Raw genomic sequence first — 20,630 nt, 5'->3', positions numbered from 1 at the left:
GGAAATCAACCCTTAGCTCTGTGTTTCCTGGCCAGCTCAGTATTACCTGTGTGCGATCTAGTGGAGAACCAACCAAGTTCTCCTCAAGTCCCTTCTTCGCTGTGCAGAACCTCACCAGCCCATTGGTTCGAATGTATGCGAAACACCCCCACCTCACCGGTGTTTATTTATTTACGTTAACCTGAGCCAGCGTGTGCCAGCTGTCACTAGCATGAGCGTTTCATTTCGCTTTCTAAAGCCCATGATATTTAATACAACCGCACAATGGAGGACGCGGCAGGCCACCGGCTCCATGTTGGCTCGAGGTGTGCGTGTTTAGGCTTCAGGCTTCTGGCTCGCCGGCGTGTTAACCGAGAGCCACCATGGCTGTCGCAGATGCTTCAGTTTCACTCATTGTCGGAGCAGCCAATCGGATGGATTTGAGTGTCTGGCAGCCCGGGAGGACAGAGAACATGGGGGAAGAGGAGGCATGTGCCTGATGGGCGAGTTCATCCTCCAAACTCCCAATGACACATTCAAAGTGGAGCTGACAGCAGGAGCCTTGCCAGGTAATTCTCATTTTTTTCTTAATTTTTTTAACATCAAATTCATCCAAAAAAATAAATTCTACTCTTCTCACTATCCTACTTCTCGCAGTCTTGAAGGGTTGTTGACATAAACTCCATTATTAGAGGCTGTGGTGCTGGTAAAAGCTGGTAAACTACAGTGCATGTGCCTTGTGGTTTGTAGGAATGCTACTCTGGAGGGCTTTAGCTATCTGGATTGTATTTCACTGTCCTCAAGTGTGATTAGTTATCACCCAGCATTACAGTTCTGCTTTAGAGCTTGCATGACTCATGAGATGAAACATCCTCTTAAGTATGCAGCCGCTCTGTGTCTACATGTGCCTGCAATAATGCAGTTTCACAGCCAGACTTACAGTCTGTAGTTTGTTTGTCTTGCTTTTACTTATGTCATCTCACACACAGTTGTAGAAGATCCTTTGCAAGTAATGGAGGATATTTCACAACTGAAAAAATGTCTCTGCATCACATTATGCACTTTAGGATTATAGGGGTTTTATTGGTCTTCCATTTTTTTTTTTTTTTTTTTTTTTCCCCTTTCAGGTGTAATTACTGTTTGTTTCATGGTATATTTATTATGATTTTGTTGTTGTTTCTCAGTTTTCCCTGTTGGATGCAATGAGCGAGCAGGTTCCTCCTCCGGACTCACCATGCCCGCCTACGCCGATGAGCCCATCTGCCCCAAGTTCCAGCCCAACATCTTCGACCCCTCCCGCTGCCACGACTGCCTGCGCCAGAGACACCTGCACGCCGGCGCAGCGGAGAGCACCGAGGTAGCACTGCAGCAGAAATCCCCAACGGAGCCCGGGAACGGGGCAAAAACTGGGACTGACACCGGGATCGGGGCAAGCAAAGGACTGTTGTTAACACCCATCCCATCGCAGGCAGAGGAAAGAGACACCAGCAGCAAGGTAAGGAAAGAAGAGAAGCCGAAGAGGGAGGGAGATTAACGGCGCTGCTAGGTAACCAGGGAGAGATGGGAAGAAGACAGGTGCTCATGAGAAACCAAGAGTGTACAATGTCACGAATGGTGGGATTAGTTGGACCTGAAGAAAGGCAGGAAGGCGAGATGTCAAAGGTGAAGTCAGCAAAACAGCAAGACACTGAGGTTGTAGATCAGAAAAGTAAGATTTAAACAAAAGAACCTGACCTAAAAATCTCTTTCACGTGCTCGTGAAACAGATAACATGTAAACGAAGGCAGTGAGATCATGTATGAGTCTTTGTTGCTTGTGAGTAAATGAGGAAAAGGTCAGTCGCAGAATGAGAGGTAACGACGTGGAGACGTGGCAGTAGTGGCTCCTATTATAAATTAACGAAGCTGGATCACTTACTGCCCTCTTGGGAATCACATGCAATATTAGACAGAGCTGCAATGTACAGAAAGGAGGAGCATGTTTCTGTACAGTATTCAAACTGTGACCGCCACTGCTGGTTTCTATTGGGCCTGCATCCATGATACAATCACAGTTGTCTGGTGACAGTATTTTATTTTTCTGTACATGGCGCGCATTGAATTTGTAGCTCTGATCATATCTTGCCTGCAGATTCCCGAGAAGTTTAACGATTAGTGCCATGTTCTGACTTTTACAGACAGTTTAAGATCTTTTTTTTAGGAGAGTGTATTTTAAGAGAAGGGTTTATGGCAAGAAAGAAAAGTGATGAAACATTAATGAGGAAAGCCGCGAGGCAGGTCGAGTTACAGAGGTGTAATTCTAATCGAACAGCAGACTGAACATGCGAGTGTCTGTCAGAGTGCACAGAGGGGACAGACGGTTCATCGAATCCTCTGTTCTAGGAGACGGAGCCCGACAGAGAAGTCCAGGATTGTTGCGTGCAACAACTACTCTTTGTCTGTAAAGTCACACAGGTGGAATTTCAGTGAAACCTGTTTGTCTTAAAAGCTGCTACCTGTCAGAGTCGTCCTACTGACATTTCGGCAAGCACCGCCTTTGTTCAGACACACAACACTGTCAAGACTGACATCAGTACCACTTCGCCGGAGAGAGATGGGGTTTGTGGCAGTGTTGTGATTGGCCCGTGTCTTCCCTTGTCATCCTATCAGGAGGATTCTGACGGCCTGTCAGTGGTCAGCAGCTACTGTGATGTCAATGGAGGTCGTCTGGGTTATGGGGAGACCTCTTTGTGTATCCTGAGCCCCGACTGCGAGCTTTATATCTGTGACGGCGACGACGACGACAGCACAGACAGGTAAGAGTACTGGACCGTCATAATAAGCGAACTTGAAGACTTTAAAGTGTAATTTGAGTGTTTTTCTGGGCTAGATTTTGTGATTAAGAGTGAGTACTCAAGTATAATTACTTAAGAACAGTGCTGTAGTAGTATTTTTGGTTCACATCTTCTCTGATCCAGAACTCTATGGCATGTATATTTTACTTATTTAAACTTTTCTTCCTTCCATTTCATTACCTCATACTTTTTTTCCTCTCCTCTTTGGCTATCTGCGCTTTCGATCTCTCACCTTCCCATCGCTGCGCTTGTCATTCTTCTCCCATCTCCTCTTCCACGTAGCTGTCGTGACCAGAGCGACTACCAAGAGCTCAGCGGCTCTGTCAGTGCAGACGACGAATACTTGCCGATCCGTCGCCGTTCGGCCAAACTCGGCATGACCCGGCTTGACCCTCCACCTCACCGGCCCAACCCACGGGCCTGGATGGACGAAGCTCGGAGTAAAGACAGCTTCAGTAGGCATTCAGGTACGTCCAAACTGACCTTTGACAGATATTGTTTCATTCATTTCTTGGCAGTTGGGATGCATTCGAGGAGCTGAAAAAGATGCTCAACTTCGTAAGGTGTGGATAAATGTGACAGCGTCACCTGATCTCTTTTTGGGACACACGTAGTTTTAAGTTTTCTTTGCTGCACGAGACTGAGTCTTCAGTAAACCTATGACTTACTGCACCTGTCCAATCTATATCCAGTTACAGTCAGAGGTGTTCTTTACTTGCCAATACTATTTTCTGTCACCAGCTGAGGTGTCCAAGAGCAATTATCAGTAATACAATATAGGTTGGTTTGTGTCAGGAAACCTCTGGTAGTTGCTCAGCAGTTGAACTTTGATGTGCGCATCTCTTATTTCTGTTATCGCTCCTTCTGCCTGTGGTCAAAATCCTCCTCTCAAAATTGTCCTTTCTTCCAGGGTTAAAAGAAGACAGAGAGAAACGTGAAAGTGGCTACTTCTCTCTGGGGAGGGCAGCAGGTGCCCGTTCGCTCCGTGATAACAGCCCACCTGCTCCTTTCCGCCATTTTGAGAGAGGTCATCCCATCTTCAGGAACAGAAGCATTGAGCCCAAAGATATCGTCCCCTTCAGAAACCCTAATCTCGGTGTGGCCTCTGAAAGGGAAATACCAGAAGTCCTAAATGAGGACCTGCCTGTGGAAATCCCACCTGACCCTTATGAAATTGCGGTTGAGGTTGAGGCACAAGTTGGCCCCCGCTCTCCGAGTCCTACTCCTTTTAAGATAGCAGAATCGCTGGCCTCGAGTGGCCGAAAGGGTTTCAGCAGTTCATACAGCCGGGGAAGCCCTTCCTCTCACATCTCTTCCTATCAACAGTCAGGGCGGTATGATTCCTCAAGGCAAGGCTCAGCTCTGCAATCTCGCTCCTCTTCTCCATCACGGGGAAATTTACCCTTCAGACGCAGTGAGTCCACCGCTTCCCTCAGTAGGCACAACTTTGATGGGGGAGGGTGGTCTCGAGGGCCGGAGCCTGGATCCAGAAGCTCCTCGCAAGCCACTCCTGGGTGCCGTGTTGAGTCAGGAACTTTGCCAAGAAACTTCAAATCGTTTACTAGTTCAGTCAAATCCCAAACCAGCACAGTCTCTGATTTCAGGAGTGCCCTGCGGAAAACGGAGGCAAACGGTCCTTTAAGTGGTCGAGGTTGTGACAGCAGAAGCTCGTCCCCCTCGAGGAGAGACTGTAACTCTTCAGGCCAAATGTCTCTTCGCAAAACTGAAAGCGCGACTAGTTTATCACGCGGACGTAGCGGCAACGGTCGAGCTTCCTCTCCACCCAGGAGAACTTCGGACAGTCACAGTCCCTCACCGCCAAGGAGAAATTACAGCTCGTCTTGCCTTCGTAAATCTGAATCACTTCTGTCTCTAAACGGTCGCGGTCACCATGGACGCTGTGGCTCCCCCATAAGAGAAGGCTACGACATCGAAAGCCAGGCTCTGCTGCGTAACCCATCAGCTAGAAATGGACTGAATGATCAAGAACATGAAGTTCCCGTCGTGTCTCCATCGAGACGAAGTTATGACACACCAGGTCAATCCATACTTCGTAAGACTGAATCAAACCCTGCTGGCAGCAGTCGAGGACGGGGCAGTCGTTCTTCCTCCCCTGGAAGGAGAGGCTACGAAACCCCGAGTCAGTATCAACTGAAGAAGACGGACACGGGTGGTTCGATACGCGGTCGTGAAAGTCATAACTCCTCCCCTTCAAGGAGAAGCTATGAAGCTCCTTCTCAGCCTCCGCTGCACAAGTCTGATTTGAAAAGCTCTGTCAGAAGTCATGACAGCTACAGTGCGCTGCCTTCAAGGAAAAGCAATGATGCTGTGGACCAACGCTTGCTGCGTAATTCAGAGAGCGGCAGCTCCTTTAACAGCAAAACTCACAACAGCCGCGACTCTTCTCCCCCTAGAAAAGGCACCAGTGACCCGCCAGGCTACTCAGTCCTCCGAATTGCCTCCAACGGAGACTCTAATCTGTCCTTTCAGAAAAAAAACACTCGCAGTGATGCAAAATCTGACTCGAGTCGTTCCCCACACTCGAGCCGGGAATCGACTCACTCCGTCCGCATCTCTTCGATATCTCGCGCTGCTTCACCCTCGAGACAAATCTCAAATGGCAACCGAACAGCTTTTGTCCCCGTGGAAGCATCCCGGAGTCCTGGCAGGACCAGACCTGCGGCTGATGGACGCGGCCATGAAGATCGCTATCCCCCTCACGTTGACAAAAGGCCCTCCCGCCGTGCTGCTTCTCCTACGCCTCAGATCCAAATGCAAAAGCATACCTCCTCGCAGAGCTCCATGGAGTCCTCAGAGTCGGGCCAGCTCTCGGGGGGATCCGCAGGACGCAACAGGGAGGAGTACGCCATGTTGGCTGACGTGCCGAGGGTCAAAATGGTCCATCAGTGGGACGTCCCGGGCCACACGGGGCGCCCACAGAACCAGCAGCGTACTCGGAGACAGGAGCTCTTCAAACCAGCCAGGTGAGACTCGTATTATACAACAAAGGCTGGAAGAAGGACCTTCAAAATACTTTTATATGATTTAACAACCAAGGCGTTGCATGTTTGATTAACGGAGCATTTAATTTGATGGGACATTTTCTAGCCATCCTGTCGCTAACTTTGCTTCTTCATCGCCATCTGATTGGATGAATTTGACCAGAATAGACACATTGATCAAATTGTCTGTGCTGTTTCAGCCACTCCCTGAGCAAGCTTCCCTCCAGAGAGTGGGAAGACGCCGACACCGAGAGAGAACGGCACTATGTTGGCAGTGGGCATCTGTCTCGAGCTCACTCCTCCACCTCGTTACAGGTAGGCCGGTTAGGGCCGATGCCAGGTTTACTTGATTTAGGTGTCTGAAACTGTTTCATTAGAGATACCTTGAGAAAACTAAGCATCAGTGGGAGAATATTACATCGATATCAAAGCACAGAGACAGGATTGGGAACAGCGTGGCAGCGGTATAGAAGGGGCTGGCAATTGGGCGTTAAAACCCCGCAACGGTATGTGTGCTACTTTAAGCACCGTTCCCCAATATAATATATTACAAGACAATATAATCCATTGCAGTGCTTTTGCAACTTGCACCCTGTAGTATTAACCTGCCTAATATGTTAATGCTTAACTACATGTTCCACATGTCACGCAACAGATTGTGAAAAAAAAAAAGTCTGTTGATGTGAAACTTTGTGGGCGTTTTTTTTTTTTTTTTTCTACATTTGCTCAATGGGACATTGATTCTCTTCATAACTACAAGTTGTTGTTTTTTTGTTTTTGTTTTTTTTCCAGAGATCTGGCAGTCCCACGGCGGATGAGGGCAGTTCCTGGAAAGGTAATCATCACAGATCTGAGCAAATACAGGTACGTGACAGCCACTCTGTTAGTACGTGGGTGTTCTCTTACTACTCTACACACAAATAAAAAAACTATATGTGTGTGTGTACCCGGAAAAAACCTCGCATCTGCTGTACCATAAGGAAGGTGACGTTTACACAGTTTGTTTTTCTGTCACTAATGTTTGTGGTGCACGTGGCTCAATACAAGTTTATTGCCATCTAACTTATTTAAATATGCGGTATGTGTCTGTTACATATTTACCAGGGTTCACACAGATCCTGGCTGTAATTGTAAAAAGCTTTTATGTGCTTTGGCACCCAGAGCTGTTGGCCTGTATCTACTGTATGTGCACACTGACAGCTGGTAGCTGCGTGCATCTGGACTTCACCTCCACCCTGCAGTCATTTCATAAGACTTGACTGAGCTTTGTCAGTTGTGGTCTGCTGGGGCATGTGTTGAAATTCCTGAACTGAAACCAATAGCTACCGAGAGAGGATTTTGAAAGAAGGGGGGAGTGACATTTTATTTGTAAGCCCGGAAGATTTTGAGTAGAGGTTTGAAAAGAAGAAGGAATAGAGACTTTTCTGACGTCGGAGGGGGGGGACGGGACGGGACGGGACAGAGATTTGATATTTGCCCCCGGGAAGAGAAAAGGAGGAAACCTCAGTCTTTTCCATGCGATTTCTTGTTGCAGTTTTGTGTGCAATTAATTACATTTCTCCTGCAGCTGTGGAGGAGAGGTGGGGATGGGGGGGGGCTCAACTGGCTCCCCCTCTGCCCCTGGAGGTCCCCGGACCCCGTTTTCAGAGCCTACGCCGGAGGGGGAGGAGGAGGAGGAGGTTCAGGCTTGTTTTTTTCAAACGATCTTCGCGGATCCGCCCAGGAAGTAGCAGACAGACCGACAAGGGCAGAAAGAGAGCAGCAGCGAGCAGACACGAATCAGAAGTGCAGCTTTAGCTCCCCACCACTTGTCAGAAAGTTGAGGATTTAATAAACGCCGAGAGTTTATTTTATTTTTTTTATTTTTTATTTTTTAATTTTCTTCCATGTTTAGCGGGATGAAGGCCTTCTTTAAGACCGGGTAGAGGATCTTCTGCTCCGGACGTCGGCGGCTCGCTTCGTTTAGTTAACGCGAGTATCAATGGCGGGGTTTTACCTCATTTCGCGTAACGTCGGAGAAAGTAAGGTGGTTTTAGCCCGAGAGGTTTAGCGAAGCCAAAGCTTTGAGAGCCAGAAAGGTTTTGTTTGCGTCATTTAACAGTACTTTTTTGTGTGTGTGTGTTTATTCTGCTGTCTCCGGATCCTGTTACCATGACGGTAAGTTGCAGCTCCCTCTTTATCGACCTTACAGTCGCTGGTTGCACTTTGAATGCAGTTTGTCTTTCCTGTCAAGTCACTTCTTCCTGAATTTAAAATATCTCAAATGAACTCTGGCCCAGGATCTAAGTTTGGTCTAAATGTTGAGATCATTTATTTATTTATTTTTTTCCTTCTTCATGTATGTTGAAACATAGCTCGTTTTTCACCGACTCTTCTGGTCAGCGTTTCTTTTCTTTCTTTTTTTTTTTAATTTTTTTTTAAGGTTGTAATATTTGTACGTGTCTATCTAAAAGGGGAAAGACTTTAAAAAAAAAAAAAAAAAAAAAAAGTTCATGCTGGTTTCCAAGTGTGATGCAGTTTCTTCTGTGCTGTTTACAGGAGCAGGGAGTTATTTAGTTGGTACTGTATGTGTCACCTTTTTTACAGACAGCTGTGACACATGCTCCGTGTTTGCACGCAGCAAAGAAATCCCAGCAGATGTTTGTATAAAGTAACGTGGAGGTGGGAAGCTGTCCAAGCCCTGCTAATCCAGAAACGCACATCGCAATGACTGTACATACAGTACATTGGGGGACAGTCGTTCACGTTTGTGCAGAAGACAGGCCTAGAGGACAAAGCTCACCAGACAATACTGCCCTGTAGTGACAGGAAGAGTGGACGTGGTCTCCAGCCTCCATTTCTAATCTCTTCAAGGGAAGTCACCGATCTGAGAGCGAAGGACAATAAGAAACTTTATGACCGTTCACAACAGATGCTGCCCCTCTCCTCTGCCTACCGCTGCGTCCGCTTCCTGACCCCTGCTTATGGGCATGTGTTGACCAGATAACATTAATTTATGATGAGGTCTGACACATCACATCTTTCTCCAGTAGTTTCACCTCACACACACACACACACACACACACACACACACACACACACACACACACACACAGTTTCTGAAACCAAGGAAAGAGGACAGAAAAACAGTCACAGACTTTTTCATGCTTTCATATTTATGTCAGTTTTTTTCCCCAGAGTTCCCCGACTTGTGCATTTTTCTCCCAAGTAAATTTAATGAATTTTTTTTTAATTTCACATAATTTTTGACTGTCACATGACCATATCTGTGTTAAGCTTTCCAAAAATCTGGAGCAGCATGAGCAGATGATAAATAAACAAGGCCTGAACATCCCTCAAGTCAAAACTTTCTAAAGAAGCCCACTGGGGAACAATACTAACCTTTTAGTTAGTGGGATGTTCTCCAAAATGATTTGGCTTGTGCATCATAGCCTTATAATGGTAAGAATTTTTTTTTTTTTCATGTATCTGTCAGCCCCTAAAACAAGTTTCCTTAATCGCCTCCACCTGATGTTATAGCTATCAGTTATGATTATTCAAATGGTCTCCGGTGTGTCAAAACATAGCCGCATGATTTATTTATAATTAAAGGAAAGTCAGATGGAACTTATTAAATTTGGTCACCTCAACATGGCGTTTCTCTCTGCATTATTCCTATTACACGGTCTGCTGGCAGTCATCAGACCATAAAATGTGTTAGATTAAAGAAGATCAGTAGCGCAGACGAAGAGGCTTAAATTGAAGAAGTGGGTGTTGCTGCGGCTAACAAGAACACCAGGAAGGAGAATAAATACAGAAGAAAGAAAAAAAAAAAAGGTGGTAAGAGATGACAGAGCAGACAGAGAAGTTGTAGTAGAGGACAGGGGAACACAAATACAAGTGCAGAACCAAGTGTTTATGATAAGTAAACAAAATTAACAAGAAGTTTAAGTGGGAGATGAGTTGACAAATGCTGCAAGGTTTAAAAGGCGAGGAATGCAAATGAAAGAGAGATAAGCAAAGCAAGAATGCATGTTGGATAAAGTTGGCTAATCCTAATCTGGGATCAACACATCTCGAGGTACCTGGCACATGTTTTCCTCTTCCTGTCATCGTGTCAAAAGCAAAAGCAGGCCAGCTGCAAGTGCAACTGAGCAGCTGCCGGTTGTGTAAACAGACTTACTTTCATGTTGGTTGTAAGAGTGTAAACACCGTATTATAGCATCTAAATGCATTCATGCTCACAAAACACAAAATATACACATGTTTGAATGTAAACATTGGCCAGTACCGGTACTGACTTTACCCGTTTCAGTTTGAGAAAAGACAATTTTACCTCAACAGAAACTGGTTTCTGTCCTTTGTGACAGAATAAGCCAGCGGTACAATACCCGTTGTCTTCACGCACCATGATAGAATAAACCTGTAGTGGTTTGGTAGCTGATCATTTCTAGGACAGAGATGTAATTGTATGAGGTGAACTTGCGGTGTGCTTTGTCAACTCAGGCTTTTGGTTCCATTAGTTCACACAGACACTTCTTTCTTCTTCATCTTCTCTTTCTTGCTTTGCTGTAAAAAAATCCAATAGAGACGACACACAACACATAGTTCCATAGTTTGGTTGCGTTTGTCTCAAACCTTCAGATGAAGGCCGGTGAACTCGACACTCTTTTTTTCTCTTTGCTTCACAGCCGGACCTCTTGAACTTCAAAAAGGGATGGATGTCGAAACTGGACGAGAGCGGAGAGGTAAAGTGCAGAAGTGTTTGTCTTACTCCAGTCAGACGTCATATCCACTTCTCCCTCCTGCTTTAGCCCCCCCATATCCCCTGTTTCTAACTGTCTGTAAGGCAATAGTGGCACATGACTAGTTATCACATGAATTATTTTGGTGGCTCGAGGCAGAACAGGTGTCTCCTCTCTTTAAATGTTATGCTCGAGTGAATGAGCTTCTCACTTCATCACACACTAGTTTAATATGGAGCTTCCCTCTTTCACTGATGTTTGTCACGGCTGTCTCAGACCAGGTTTATTCTGAAAGCTAGATATCAATAATGGTGCGACGGTCTCAGCTTTTTTTCACGTTTGGACTTCCGAGTTGGACTTCAGGCTTGGACTAAACATCTTCTTTGTTTCTTCAGTGGAAGAAGCATTGGTTTGTGCTGACTGACGCAGGACTGAAGTACTACAGAGACTCCAGTGCAGAGGAGGTATGTTTTTTATTTATTTAGCACTTTTTATGTCTGCTTGTTGCAAAATATTGTAATAAACCCGATGAAGTGATCCAACAAGCGGAGGCTATTTTCAGGATTATGTCACAACCTTAATGTTGGGTTTTTATTTTGCTCATTATAAGGGCTTGTCATACACACTGTATCTTATTTTTCTTGTATCATTCATATCTAAATATATATAATTTAATATGATAATACCTACAAATACCTCAAAATACTTGCATTGCTGGAGACGATGCAGAAAATAGGTTTCATTTCAAAACCTAATTGCCAACAACGCTTCAGAAAGGTGTGTTTCTTTTCATCTGCAGTACACTAAGTGATTGAGACTTTGTGACTTATTCAACCATGGGTGAAGAAATTAGTAAAGATTTTACTTTGCAGACATTCGATCCGTTTTTATGTCATGACTTCAGTATAAATAACGTGTGACTGTCATCATTACAATGATCTGGTTCAGCTCTCTTTTTGCGATACGTGTTACATATTTAAGCAATGATTACTTCATGAGTAATTCAAACAAGATGAGTGTGGAGACGGACGCAGAGCTGTATGCAAATGACTGTAACCGTGATTAACTTTGATGTGAATTCATAATTAAATTGTTGGCCAGCACTTTGACGCCGTTATATTTGAGCTGCAACGTGCTGTGACTAAAACTTTTGAACAATTCAACCGAGAAAAATATGTTGTGAATGTTCGTCCGTTGGTCTCTCAGGGTTAAAACAAACTTCACTGCAAGCAAACACATCTCCTATTATTTATGACAATAACAAAGGGAGAGAGAAATGTACCGTGTTTCTGTGTTTTCTGTCCAGAAAGATGACTTGGACGGGGAGATTGACCTCAAGTCCTGTGTGAAGGTATCGGAGTTTGACGTGGAGAAGAACTATGGGTTTCAGATACAGGTGACTATCTGTATCACACACACCGTCTATATGAATAATAATCTTCTTAATTTCAATCCCTCCTTGTCTTCTTCATCAGCTGTAACCACGCCTTTTCTCAATTTCTGCCGCATTGTCCCGTTTCTCTCTTATCACGACTCCCATCTCTGTCAGTGTCTCCTCCACCTTCCTCTCCGTGTCTCTCTTTCACTTTATCGTCTCAGTTGTCATTCCAGTTGTGTCACATCCTTGTGTGACCTGCGTTTTGTTTTGTTCTTCAGACACGGGAGACTGAGTTCACACTGTCCGCCATGACAGCGGGGATCAGGCGGAACTGGATCGAGGTTTTAAAGAAGTGTGTCCGGCCCAGCAGCTCTCCAGACCTCACACAGTAAGTAGTCTGTTTACATTTCAATATACAGCATGTTTAGAAACAACAGGAGTTGAACAAAGGGCTGCACAAACAAGAGACAGAATTAAATCAGATATATAAAGATGCAAAAAACGATTAAGTGGTTAAAAAGCAACAAAACAAAACAAAAAATGTAAACAGTAAGAGCTAATAATCCTTGAAACCTGAACAATATTAAGTGAACAACATGAGAATATATATGATGTACAGAAGCAGTAAAGAAATACTGAAACTGACAGAAAATAATAAAAAATATAATTGTGAGGAAATACTGGTGAGAACAACTAAGATTTCGGTCTAGATTTAAAAAGAGGTATCGAACTTGATTACCAGCAGACTTATTAACTATAACAGCTCAGCAGTTTCAGGGTAAACAACTCTTTTGCCAAAAATTTCTGCTTTACCAGTTTGATGCATTGCAGATTTTGTTCAAGATAGCATTAGAAACTGTGTATTTTTTTCAGTCCTCGCTCACTTCACAGCAAGTTACAGGACATTTGTGACTCATCATGCTCCAGTCAACATAAGCAGTAGTGCAGCTTTACTGACAGATAATGAACTAATTACATTTTCTCACTGAATACATTGTAGTACTTTCATGCAAAAATCTAAATTTTCTGTCTCAGTTGACCTTTAACCGTTCTGTTAGTGTATTGAATAGTGTATCATAGTGTCAGTAAGTTTGAAACTAATGTGGTAAAAATGTTTTAATCCTTAAATTGAAGAAACTAAAGAAGTTCAAATGTAGTTGTTAATCAACAGCAACATGTCAGCAGGTAGCGCCGCTCACTGTGTCACTGAGTGTTGACATCCCTCGGGAAGCTTCGGGCCATTTGTCAGTATTTTTTTAATTAAAAGCTAGTCATCTAATAAATGAATAATGGTAATAGGTGTAACTTGCAACTTCTTATCTTGAAGAGCACTATTTAAGGAGGTTATGGACTTTTTAAATTCTACCGGCTAAATTTTTCTTGGAAGTTCTTGCGTACACTAATTTCAAGACTGGCTGCTCCTGCATTCTTGGATCAGTTATTTCAACCCTTTCCGTGGCTCAGCGTCGAGTAAATAGAATTAGATAATAGGCTGTACATGCATCAGCAACTTCAGCATTGGTTGTTGAAGATGAATTACATTTTCATGTTGTTGTTTTTTACAGCGTTAAGTGCTCATGTTGAGACTGCTGGTACATGTACTACTCAACCATGATGAATTTCTGATTGATCATTTGTTAATTAAAACAGGATTCATGATTGATTTGATCATTTAAATGATGTTGTTTTTTGTTTTTTTTCTGATCTTCTGCAGATTACCTGACAGCAGCAGCGACAAAGAAAACTCCCACGCCCGCTTACTGCTGTCTTCCCGTCGCTCGTTGTCACGTCACAGCGACGTTCAGTTGGACGGTCCGACCTCCGCTGCTCCGACTCAGCGTAGGTTTGACTACGTGGAGTTGTCCCCTGTTCCCGCCTCCTCCAGCCCGATCCCGGCCGGCCAGAGAGAATCCGGAGAGGGGCAGGGGAGGGAGCACACCCAGTGGCAGGAGGAAAGGAACACAAGCAGCCAGTGGGAGGCTGTGCTGTCCAGGAAAGGTGGCGGCGTGGGATCGAACCAAAGGCTGCGCACGGAGGACGAAATTGAGAAGAAGTGGGCTGAGTTTGAGCGAATGCCGTTTAAGGAGATGAGCTCCTTACCATCATCGGGATCACGGCCCTCCAGCCAGTCAGCCAATGAGGCGCTGCAGAGGGAGGTAGTGCGTGGAGTTGATTTTCCAATTTGCAAAATAATTGAACTGCAAATTAACCCTTCATCTGCCAGGATGAAGTCCAAAGTTTCTGCCTTTTAACGCTTTTCACTATTTTCCGACTTGCTGCTCTTCAGCAATGTTTTCCATCTGAAATAATACACATTACAAAACTCGTGATTAGTCGGAGAAGTTCCCAGATAGTCATACGGAAAACACTGCTGAAAGGCCTGCCTGCTTTGTCTCTTGTGTGCTGTGATGTGCGTCTTGGTTTGAAGTCCCAGATATTAAAGCTGTCTGCACACGATACAGATTAAAGAACCATCCAGCCTCGTCGTACAGTTCCCATTAGTTATCAACAGCAGCTGTTTATTCATTCTAAAGAGAGTTCTTTTGCCCTGAACTACACTTTTATGACAATTTAAGGAAGGTTGAGTAAGCTGCTTCTTTAACTGGAACCTTTATTAAATCGAATACAAGGCCCAAGGGAGCAGTAGAGAAAGCGCTGGCATCGTTAAACCGCTTCTTAGACAGCTTCTGTCCTCCAGCGCTGCCGCTCAGTGGGCTTTACCTCCCGTCTTTTGTCTGTTCTCAGGTGGCGTCACTGAGGCAGCAGCTGGAGCAACTACGGCGGGGTGGGGAGGGAGGGAGAGGTGGAGGAGGTGTGAGGGACGGCTGCGGGCCTGAGGCACCCTGCGGCCGCAGCCTGGCAACGATGGAGCGCGCTCATCGACAGGCGCTGGAAGAGCTGCACAGGCAGCACGACCGCCAGAACAAAGAGCTCGAGGCCGAGAAGGACAGGCTGCTGCTGGAGGAGACTCGGGACACCGCGCGAGGTCAGTCGACCGGACGACAGCATGTCGAGCCCAAAAATAACTGCAGCATTATGTGAAGATGTGAATTGTTCCCCATAACAATAACATGGGCGGCACGGTGGTGCAGTGGTTAGCACTGTCACCTCACAGCAAAAAAGGTTCCGGGTTCGAATCCGGTCCTGGGCCTTTCTGTGCGGAGTTTGCATGTTCTCCCTGTGCTTGCGTGGGTTCTCTTCGGGTTCTCCGGCTTCCTCCCATCATCCAAAAAAACATGCACCTCAGGTCAGGTTACCTGGCGCTGCGCTAGTGGCAGCCTGCTGCAGCAGCTCCCCCCTGAGAGCCCCCCTGCTGTAGTGAAGAAATTTCCCCTCGGGGATTAATAAAGTGTAAAAAATCAAAATAACAATAACAATACTACAATTTTACAGTAGTAACTTTAACTGAGCCATTAATTGACCTACCAGAGAACTGGGTTGGATCCAATATGATATATATATATATATATATAATGGTCAAATAGAGTCCACTGTTCACCTCCAGCAGTATGGGATTATAGGATAGTCTGTGAACTATTGTGTTCATGAGCAACAACCTCAAACCTTGTTTAACTTAAAATAACATTAAAGTGGCCATTTCATCTTTATAATGGTATAATATTATCAATAATAATAATCACTAATGTTGATGATGCACTTGTTTTCATTTTCCTGTCGTATCTAAACATTCTGCTCACATCCTGTCTTTTTAAATGCAGGTTAAGGTTGTGAACATTGTTGATATTCTCTGCTCTCAGTTGGTTTTGATTTCTTTTACCTCTCAGCATCCCTAAGTTGCCTCAATCAGACAAAAGCTTGATGTGCTAATGTCACTGAGAAGAAGTTGTGTCACGTTTGTGTTTCAGTGATGGAGGCTTTGAAGAAGAGACACAAGGAGGAGCTGGAGAGAGAGGTGGAGAAAGTCAAGCGGCTGGGCAGCGGGACACTAGACACACAGACTTTGCGAGTGCAACAAAAGTAAGTAACTTTAACTCTTTAAAAACACGTTTTGTTTTTTTTAGGCCTCTGCTTGAAAATTGCAAAAAGAGTATATCTCTGCAACCACAAAAATATTCTTAATGATAAAGGGAACACTTGTGAGATTTGTTCAGATGTGTAAATATCAGTATATATGTCCATATTTTAATAATAGTTTAGTCCCTGGACCCCAATTGGGGGCCTTTTGGGCTTAAAGGGTTAAATCAGGTTTTACCAATGTGAATGTGTGCATCTCAATGTATATAGGGGCCCAGATGTGTGCAAAGGAAACTAGTCATTTTGTTTGGTTACTGACATCAATGGCAGAAAAGATAGCATGATTATTTAAATGACAACCTAAAAATACCTAGTTGTATGTATGCAGGAAAAATAAACCCATTAAGGAGTTTCACTGTTACACTTTCACCCCCGTCTTGTGTAGCCCTTGAAAATAAAGTCTCTGCTGTAGCTCAGCTCTCGGTCTCAGTCGGTGCCAGCCAACGACAGTAATTTATGTGAATAGGTCTCTTGTGCTTTAAGTGGGAGCTAGCCAGCCACAAAAGGGTTTTCTGTGAAATAAAAGGTTGAGTTTGCAGACTCCACAATGATCCAGGGCTCCGTGTTGCAGCAGGGCCTTTACCACAGCGCCCACTGGGTCCTGTTTGGCACTCTAGGAATGTAGAAGAATTTGGTCATGGATTAGTTTCCCTTTGTAAGCTCCACAAGGCCGGTGACACAGAGCGTCTCAGCGGCTGCTACTGAAACCCGCATTTAAGGGCTTATCTTTGTTGCCGACTCTGCATTTTTCACTTTGCATGCACTTCCTTATTTTTGTGGTTATTGGTTATAACCATCGATGTGGGATTTTAAAACCGCAGGAGGAAATACTTGACCGGGGAAAACGGAAAAACTCCAAGCATTTTGGTATTAGACATAATTCATCCTGTGTTTTAAACGCTTTATAGGGATTCAGTAAGTGTGGAGCAGAATAAAGGAGCAATTCTTAAGAGATTGTTTTTGAACGTATCTACTTTTTAACGTTAAATACATGTTGATTTATTCTATCTATTATTATCTATTCTATCTATATTTTATCCATCCAGGGCAGAAGCTCAGGCCTTGCAGAGAGAGCTGGCCGGTCTGTCTGAACGCTACTCTCAGAAGTGTCTGGAGCTGAACCGAGCAGAGCAGAACAACGCTGAGAGAGAACGAGAAATCAGCCGCAAGGAGAGAGACATGGAGCAGCTGAGGAAAGAGAACCAGGTGAGTTAGCAGCAGATGTCAAGACCGTTCTCAGGCCAACAGGAAGAGTGATGCACAAGTCACGAGTCAAAGATGGCGTTACTTGCTGTTGCACTGGCAGATGCCATTTTTAAAGGACTGTATTTTAAAATGTTTCGTTTTAAGAATTTACATAAAGTGAAACTGTGACGTCTGCTATCTGGTCTCTTCATTTTCTGTAAATGTGGGCCAACAAAATTATTTACAATTTTAAAGACAAAAATATGTTTCCCTCCTCAGAGCTTGAAGGCCCGTCTGACAGAGGAGATGACGCGTATACAGTCTGCCATCGCAGATCACGGCTCAGACGACAACAAAAACAAGATGCCCTGCGAACTTCAGGTAACGACTCTTTACACTCTGCACTCGCAACTGAAAGCAGGTGGTCCATCCATTTTATAAGCTTCTTGTGGTAAGCGGATGTTAAAATCTGCAAGTTCTTGTCTTTATATTTAGAGAGCGTTAATTACAAAGGCTCGTTATGTTTTTTTTTTGCAAGAACATGAGAGTGACTGTGGACAAATCCCGTACCTGACAAGTTGCCTGCTGTAGAGGTTTAACTAGAAAAAAATGCACTCACTGGATTTCGATTACACACTGATTGCACAAAGATACCCATTCATAGCTTACGCCATGAATATTTCATTTTAACGTGTATTACAAACAGAAGATTGGCAGTTACACCGAATTATAAAGAAAACCTGCATTTAGACTTTTACTTTCTTCAACCAGTACCTGTTTCTCTGGATATTCCTCTGACCGCACTGGACAGTTGTTACTCTTTTGAGTCATTATGTCATGGATGGCGTCAAAAGTTTCAGCAGTGCATTCTCAAAAAGTTCAACCGAAGAAGAAAATGTTTTTCCTTTGACACTTCACTTACACTTGTGTTTGTGCTTCATTTAGTTTTTGCTGTTCAACCAAATTTTACTGATCAACCAGCATCGGAGAGTCATCGTACTTTATGAATTCCAGAGAAAGCCCAGCGTGTTTGTCGAATGATAATTGTAAGAGTTCAGACGGATAATCAGTTGTTTTTCTTCCAGGTTCTTCTCAGGATGAAAGACAACGAGATCGAGTACTTACACAAAGAGATCAGCTGTCTGAGGAACGAGCTACAATTTCTTAACATGGTACGTCTGGCTGTGTGTCTTTTTGGACATGTCTTTCTACAGTTTTGACGGCCAATTTAGTTTAAAAACTATATTTATGAGGACAAGCACATGTTGTGAGGACTTTTCGGCTGGTCCTTACTACAAAGCAATTTGAAGGATAAGACTGGGTTTCAGAGTCAAGGTTAGGATACGTGTTGAGGTTAGTCACTTAGTTTCGATGGTTAGGGTTGGGTAGACTGACGTATGTGTGTGCGTGCCTGTTTTTATATCAAGGTGGGGTCCTAAACCCGAACACACACTAACCCATGGGCAAATGTGTGTCAACGTGGGGACCAAAAATGTAGCTCCCCCGGGGGACAGTGTTTACTGTTTGAGGGTTTAAACTTGGTTTTAGAGTTCGAATTAGGTTCAGGTTAGAATAAGAAGCGAGGGAACGTATCCCGTGGGGATAGGGAGACACGTGTGTGCGTGTTGATTTGTTAGAATTATGCATATTTGTTTTCAGCGAGGCCCCCCACACTTTTAGATGAATAACGTGGAACTTTTTAATCCTCCTTTCAATAAAGTCTTGATTAAGTGTCTTATAGCCTGGAATCTTTTTAGATAATGCAGCACGTCAAACTCCCAACATGAATCTAGTTTAAAACATCCGAAGTACACGTGTTTTTTTTTTTTTTTTTCATCGCGGATGTGATGTCACACCGAGATAGCTTGAGACGAAAACCTTTTCTACCACTCTTTGCTCTGCAGGAGAAACAGCTGGCCTGTGAGCGATACACGGAGATGCACGAGGAGCTGAGTGGGATGAAGGGCCGAAACGAGCGAGAGATTCAGAGTCTGAAGGAGCATTTGAGGCTGGCTATGGCGGCTCTGCAGGAGGGGCAAACGCTGGGCAACAGCCTGGACCACTGACAGGCTGCTGCTGGTACTGATGCTCTGGCGGACACAGCGACAGGTGACCGGCAGCAATAGGCAACGTCACGCTAATACAACCAACGATTTGGTATCTTTATGGAGATTTACAGAGGCGGGTGTTTGTTAAATTTGTACTACATTTCTTTCTTTTTTTTTTTTTCTCCAGGAGACTGAATCAAAAGGAGATGGGTGTTGGACTTCCAGCGGTGTGGGGACCATGATAATGCCTTAGTTTTCAATCACTGCCATTGAGCAGCGTAGAGTAGCCATAGCTGGTTTCATTACACTGGGCCACACATGACATTAAAAAAAAAACAGCACTTTTCTTTTCTTTTCTTTTTTTTTTCTTTTTTTTTTTAATCTTTTGCTTTTGTGAGTGCAAGCGTGTGTGAGTGCGCATTTGGTCAGAAAACTGGAATATTTGTTGAGTGACATTTTTTTTTTTATTATTATTATTATTATCAGATGTTGTAGATAAAGAGTTCATACTGTATCATCTTTTTTTTTTAGCCGTTGCCTCAGTGTCTGCTGCCCGAGACAGCAGGAATCAGAAGAGCTACTGTCATCTCAGTTTTCTGTTGTACAGCTTTTGAGTTATGTTTACTTTGTGAAAATGGCACACGTTTCTTAAGAAACAGGAGCATACCATTTGCTGTAATTACTTTTTTTACCTGGAAATATTTGTGCTTATGTTCTATTGTTTGTGAATAAAAAATTCTGAGAGATATATTGGGATTAAAACAGGACAAGACAGCAAAATGTCTAAATTCCTGGCGAGCTGAATTGGAAATTAATCTATGATCGTATAGAAGCAAATTCAGGCTCAGCTTTCTTTTTGGATATTTGTTAAAAACCTGTTGAATGAATGTTGTCCCACGTCACAGATGTCTTTATTTTCAAGCCATGGCTGAGAGCTCTCAAGCTTCCAGTCTCTCCTGATCATTATTGGCATATACCGTATGTGCCCCCACCACAACAAATGACAGGTGTTGCATTGATGAGCCAATTTTTATTTGTATTTACAATATGTCTTGTGATAAAATGACTTATCTACCTGCTTTTTGAAAACATTTTCATATTTAATGTACTGTAGAGCCTGTGTCATCTTTGTAAATTATACACTTTTTTTTGCAATCAATAAAACAAGTTCGGCAGAAACACTTCTGTACAGCTTCTGTGTGACTAGAGGCATAAACATTTTGTTTTTAAATAAATGAATGATGATTATTGCCGCACATACAGTACTGATCCATTCAAAAATGATGCATTACGGTTTTATAAAACTAGAAAAAACAGTTTAATGTTCTTCAATGACATGGCACTGCAATACATAGTTTTTTTGTTGTTGTTTGTTCTACTTGAAGGCAAAGGCTAAATTTATTAGTATAGCAGCTTTTATACCTCATGGCATCACAAAGTGCTTTA

General features: G+C 43.8%; 1 protein-coding gene and 1 long non-coding RNA gene across 2 annotated transcripts; both read left to right on the top strand.

The window, feature by feature from the left end:
- Positions 1-5,712: 5,712 nt before the first annotated feature.
- Positions 5,713-6,638, top strand: LOC138197698 (uncharacterized). Its single transcript, XR_011178229.1, has 3 exons — positions 5,713-5,796; positions 6,015-6,129; positions 6,607-6,638. It is a non-coding gene; the product is annotated as an uncharacterized lncRNA (long non-coding RNA).
- Positions 6,639-7,319: 681 nt separating this feature from the next.
- triobpb (TRIO and F-actin binding protein b) lies at positions 7,320-20,365 on the top strand. The gene is made up of 13 exons (XM_069149488.1): positions 7,320-7,971; positions 10,485-10,541; positions 10,934-11,002; positions 11,845-11,934; positions 12,195-12,304; positions 13,631-14,072; positions 14,662-14,902; positions 15,783-15,894; positions 16,998-17,157; positions 17,416-17,517; positions 18,222-18,308; positions 19,041-19,245; positions 19,372-20,365. Exons 1-12 carry the CDS (start codon positions 7,966-7,968, stop codon positions 19,200-19,202), a joined length of 1,638 nt encoding a protein of 545 aa, XP_069005589.1. The 5' UTR covers positions 7,320-7,965; the 3' UTR covers positions 19,203-19,245; positions 19,372-20,365.
- Positions 20,366-20,630: the final 265 nt, after the last annotated feature.

This window comes from Embiotoca jacksoni, unplaced genomic scaffold (genome assembly GCF_022577435.1).
Source record: "Embiotoca jacksoni isolate LCO1_2020_lvr unplaced genomic scaffold, fEmbJac1.0.p SCAF_15, whole genome shotgun sequence".
Taxonomy (NCBI): domain Eukaryota; kingdom Metazoa; phylum Chordata; class Actinopteri; family Embiotocidae; genus Embiotoca; species Embiotoca jacksoni.
The sequence above is the reverse complement of the archived record's forward strand: the minus strand, read 5'-3'. Positions and strand labels throughout refer to the sequence as shown.

Bases quoted from the DNA above. Each gene is read 5' to 3' on its own strand.
- triobpb (XM_069149488.1), top strand. The intron at 14,073-14,661 runs GTAGTGCGTGGA...GTCTGTTCTCAG, and splicing joins ATGAGGCGCTGCAGAGGGAG to GTGGCGTCACTGAGGCAGCA. The intron at 18,309-19,040 runs GTACGTCTGGCT...TTTGCTCTGCAG, and splicing joins AGCTACAATTTCTTAACATG to GAGAAACAGCTGGCCTGTGA.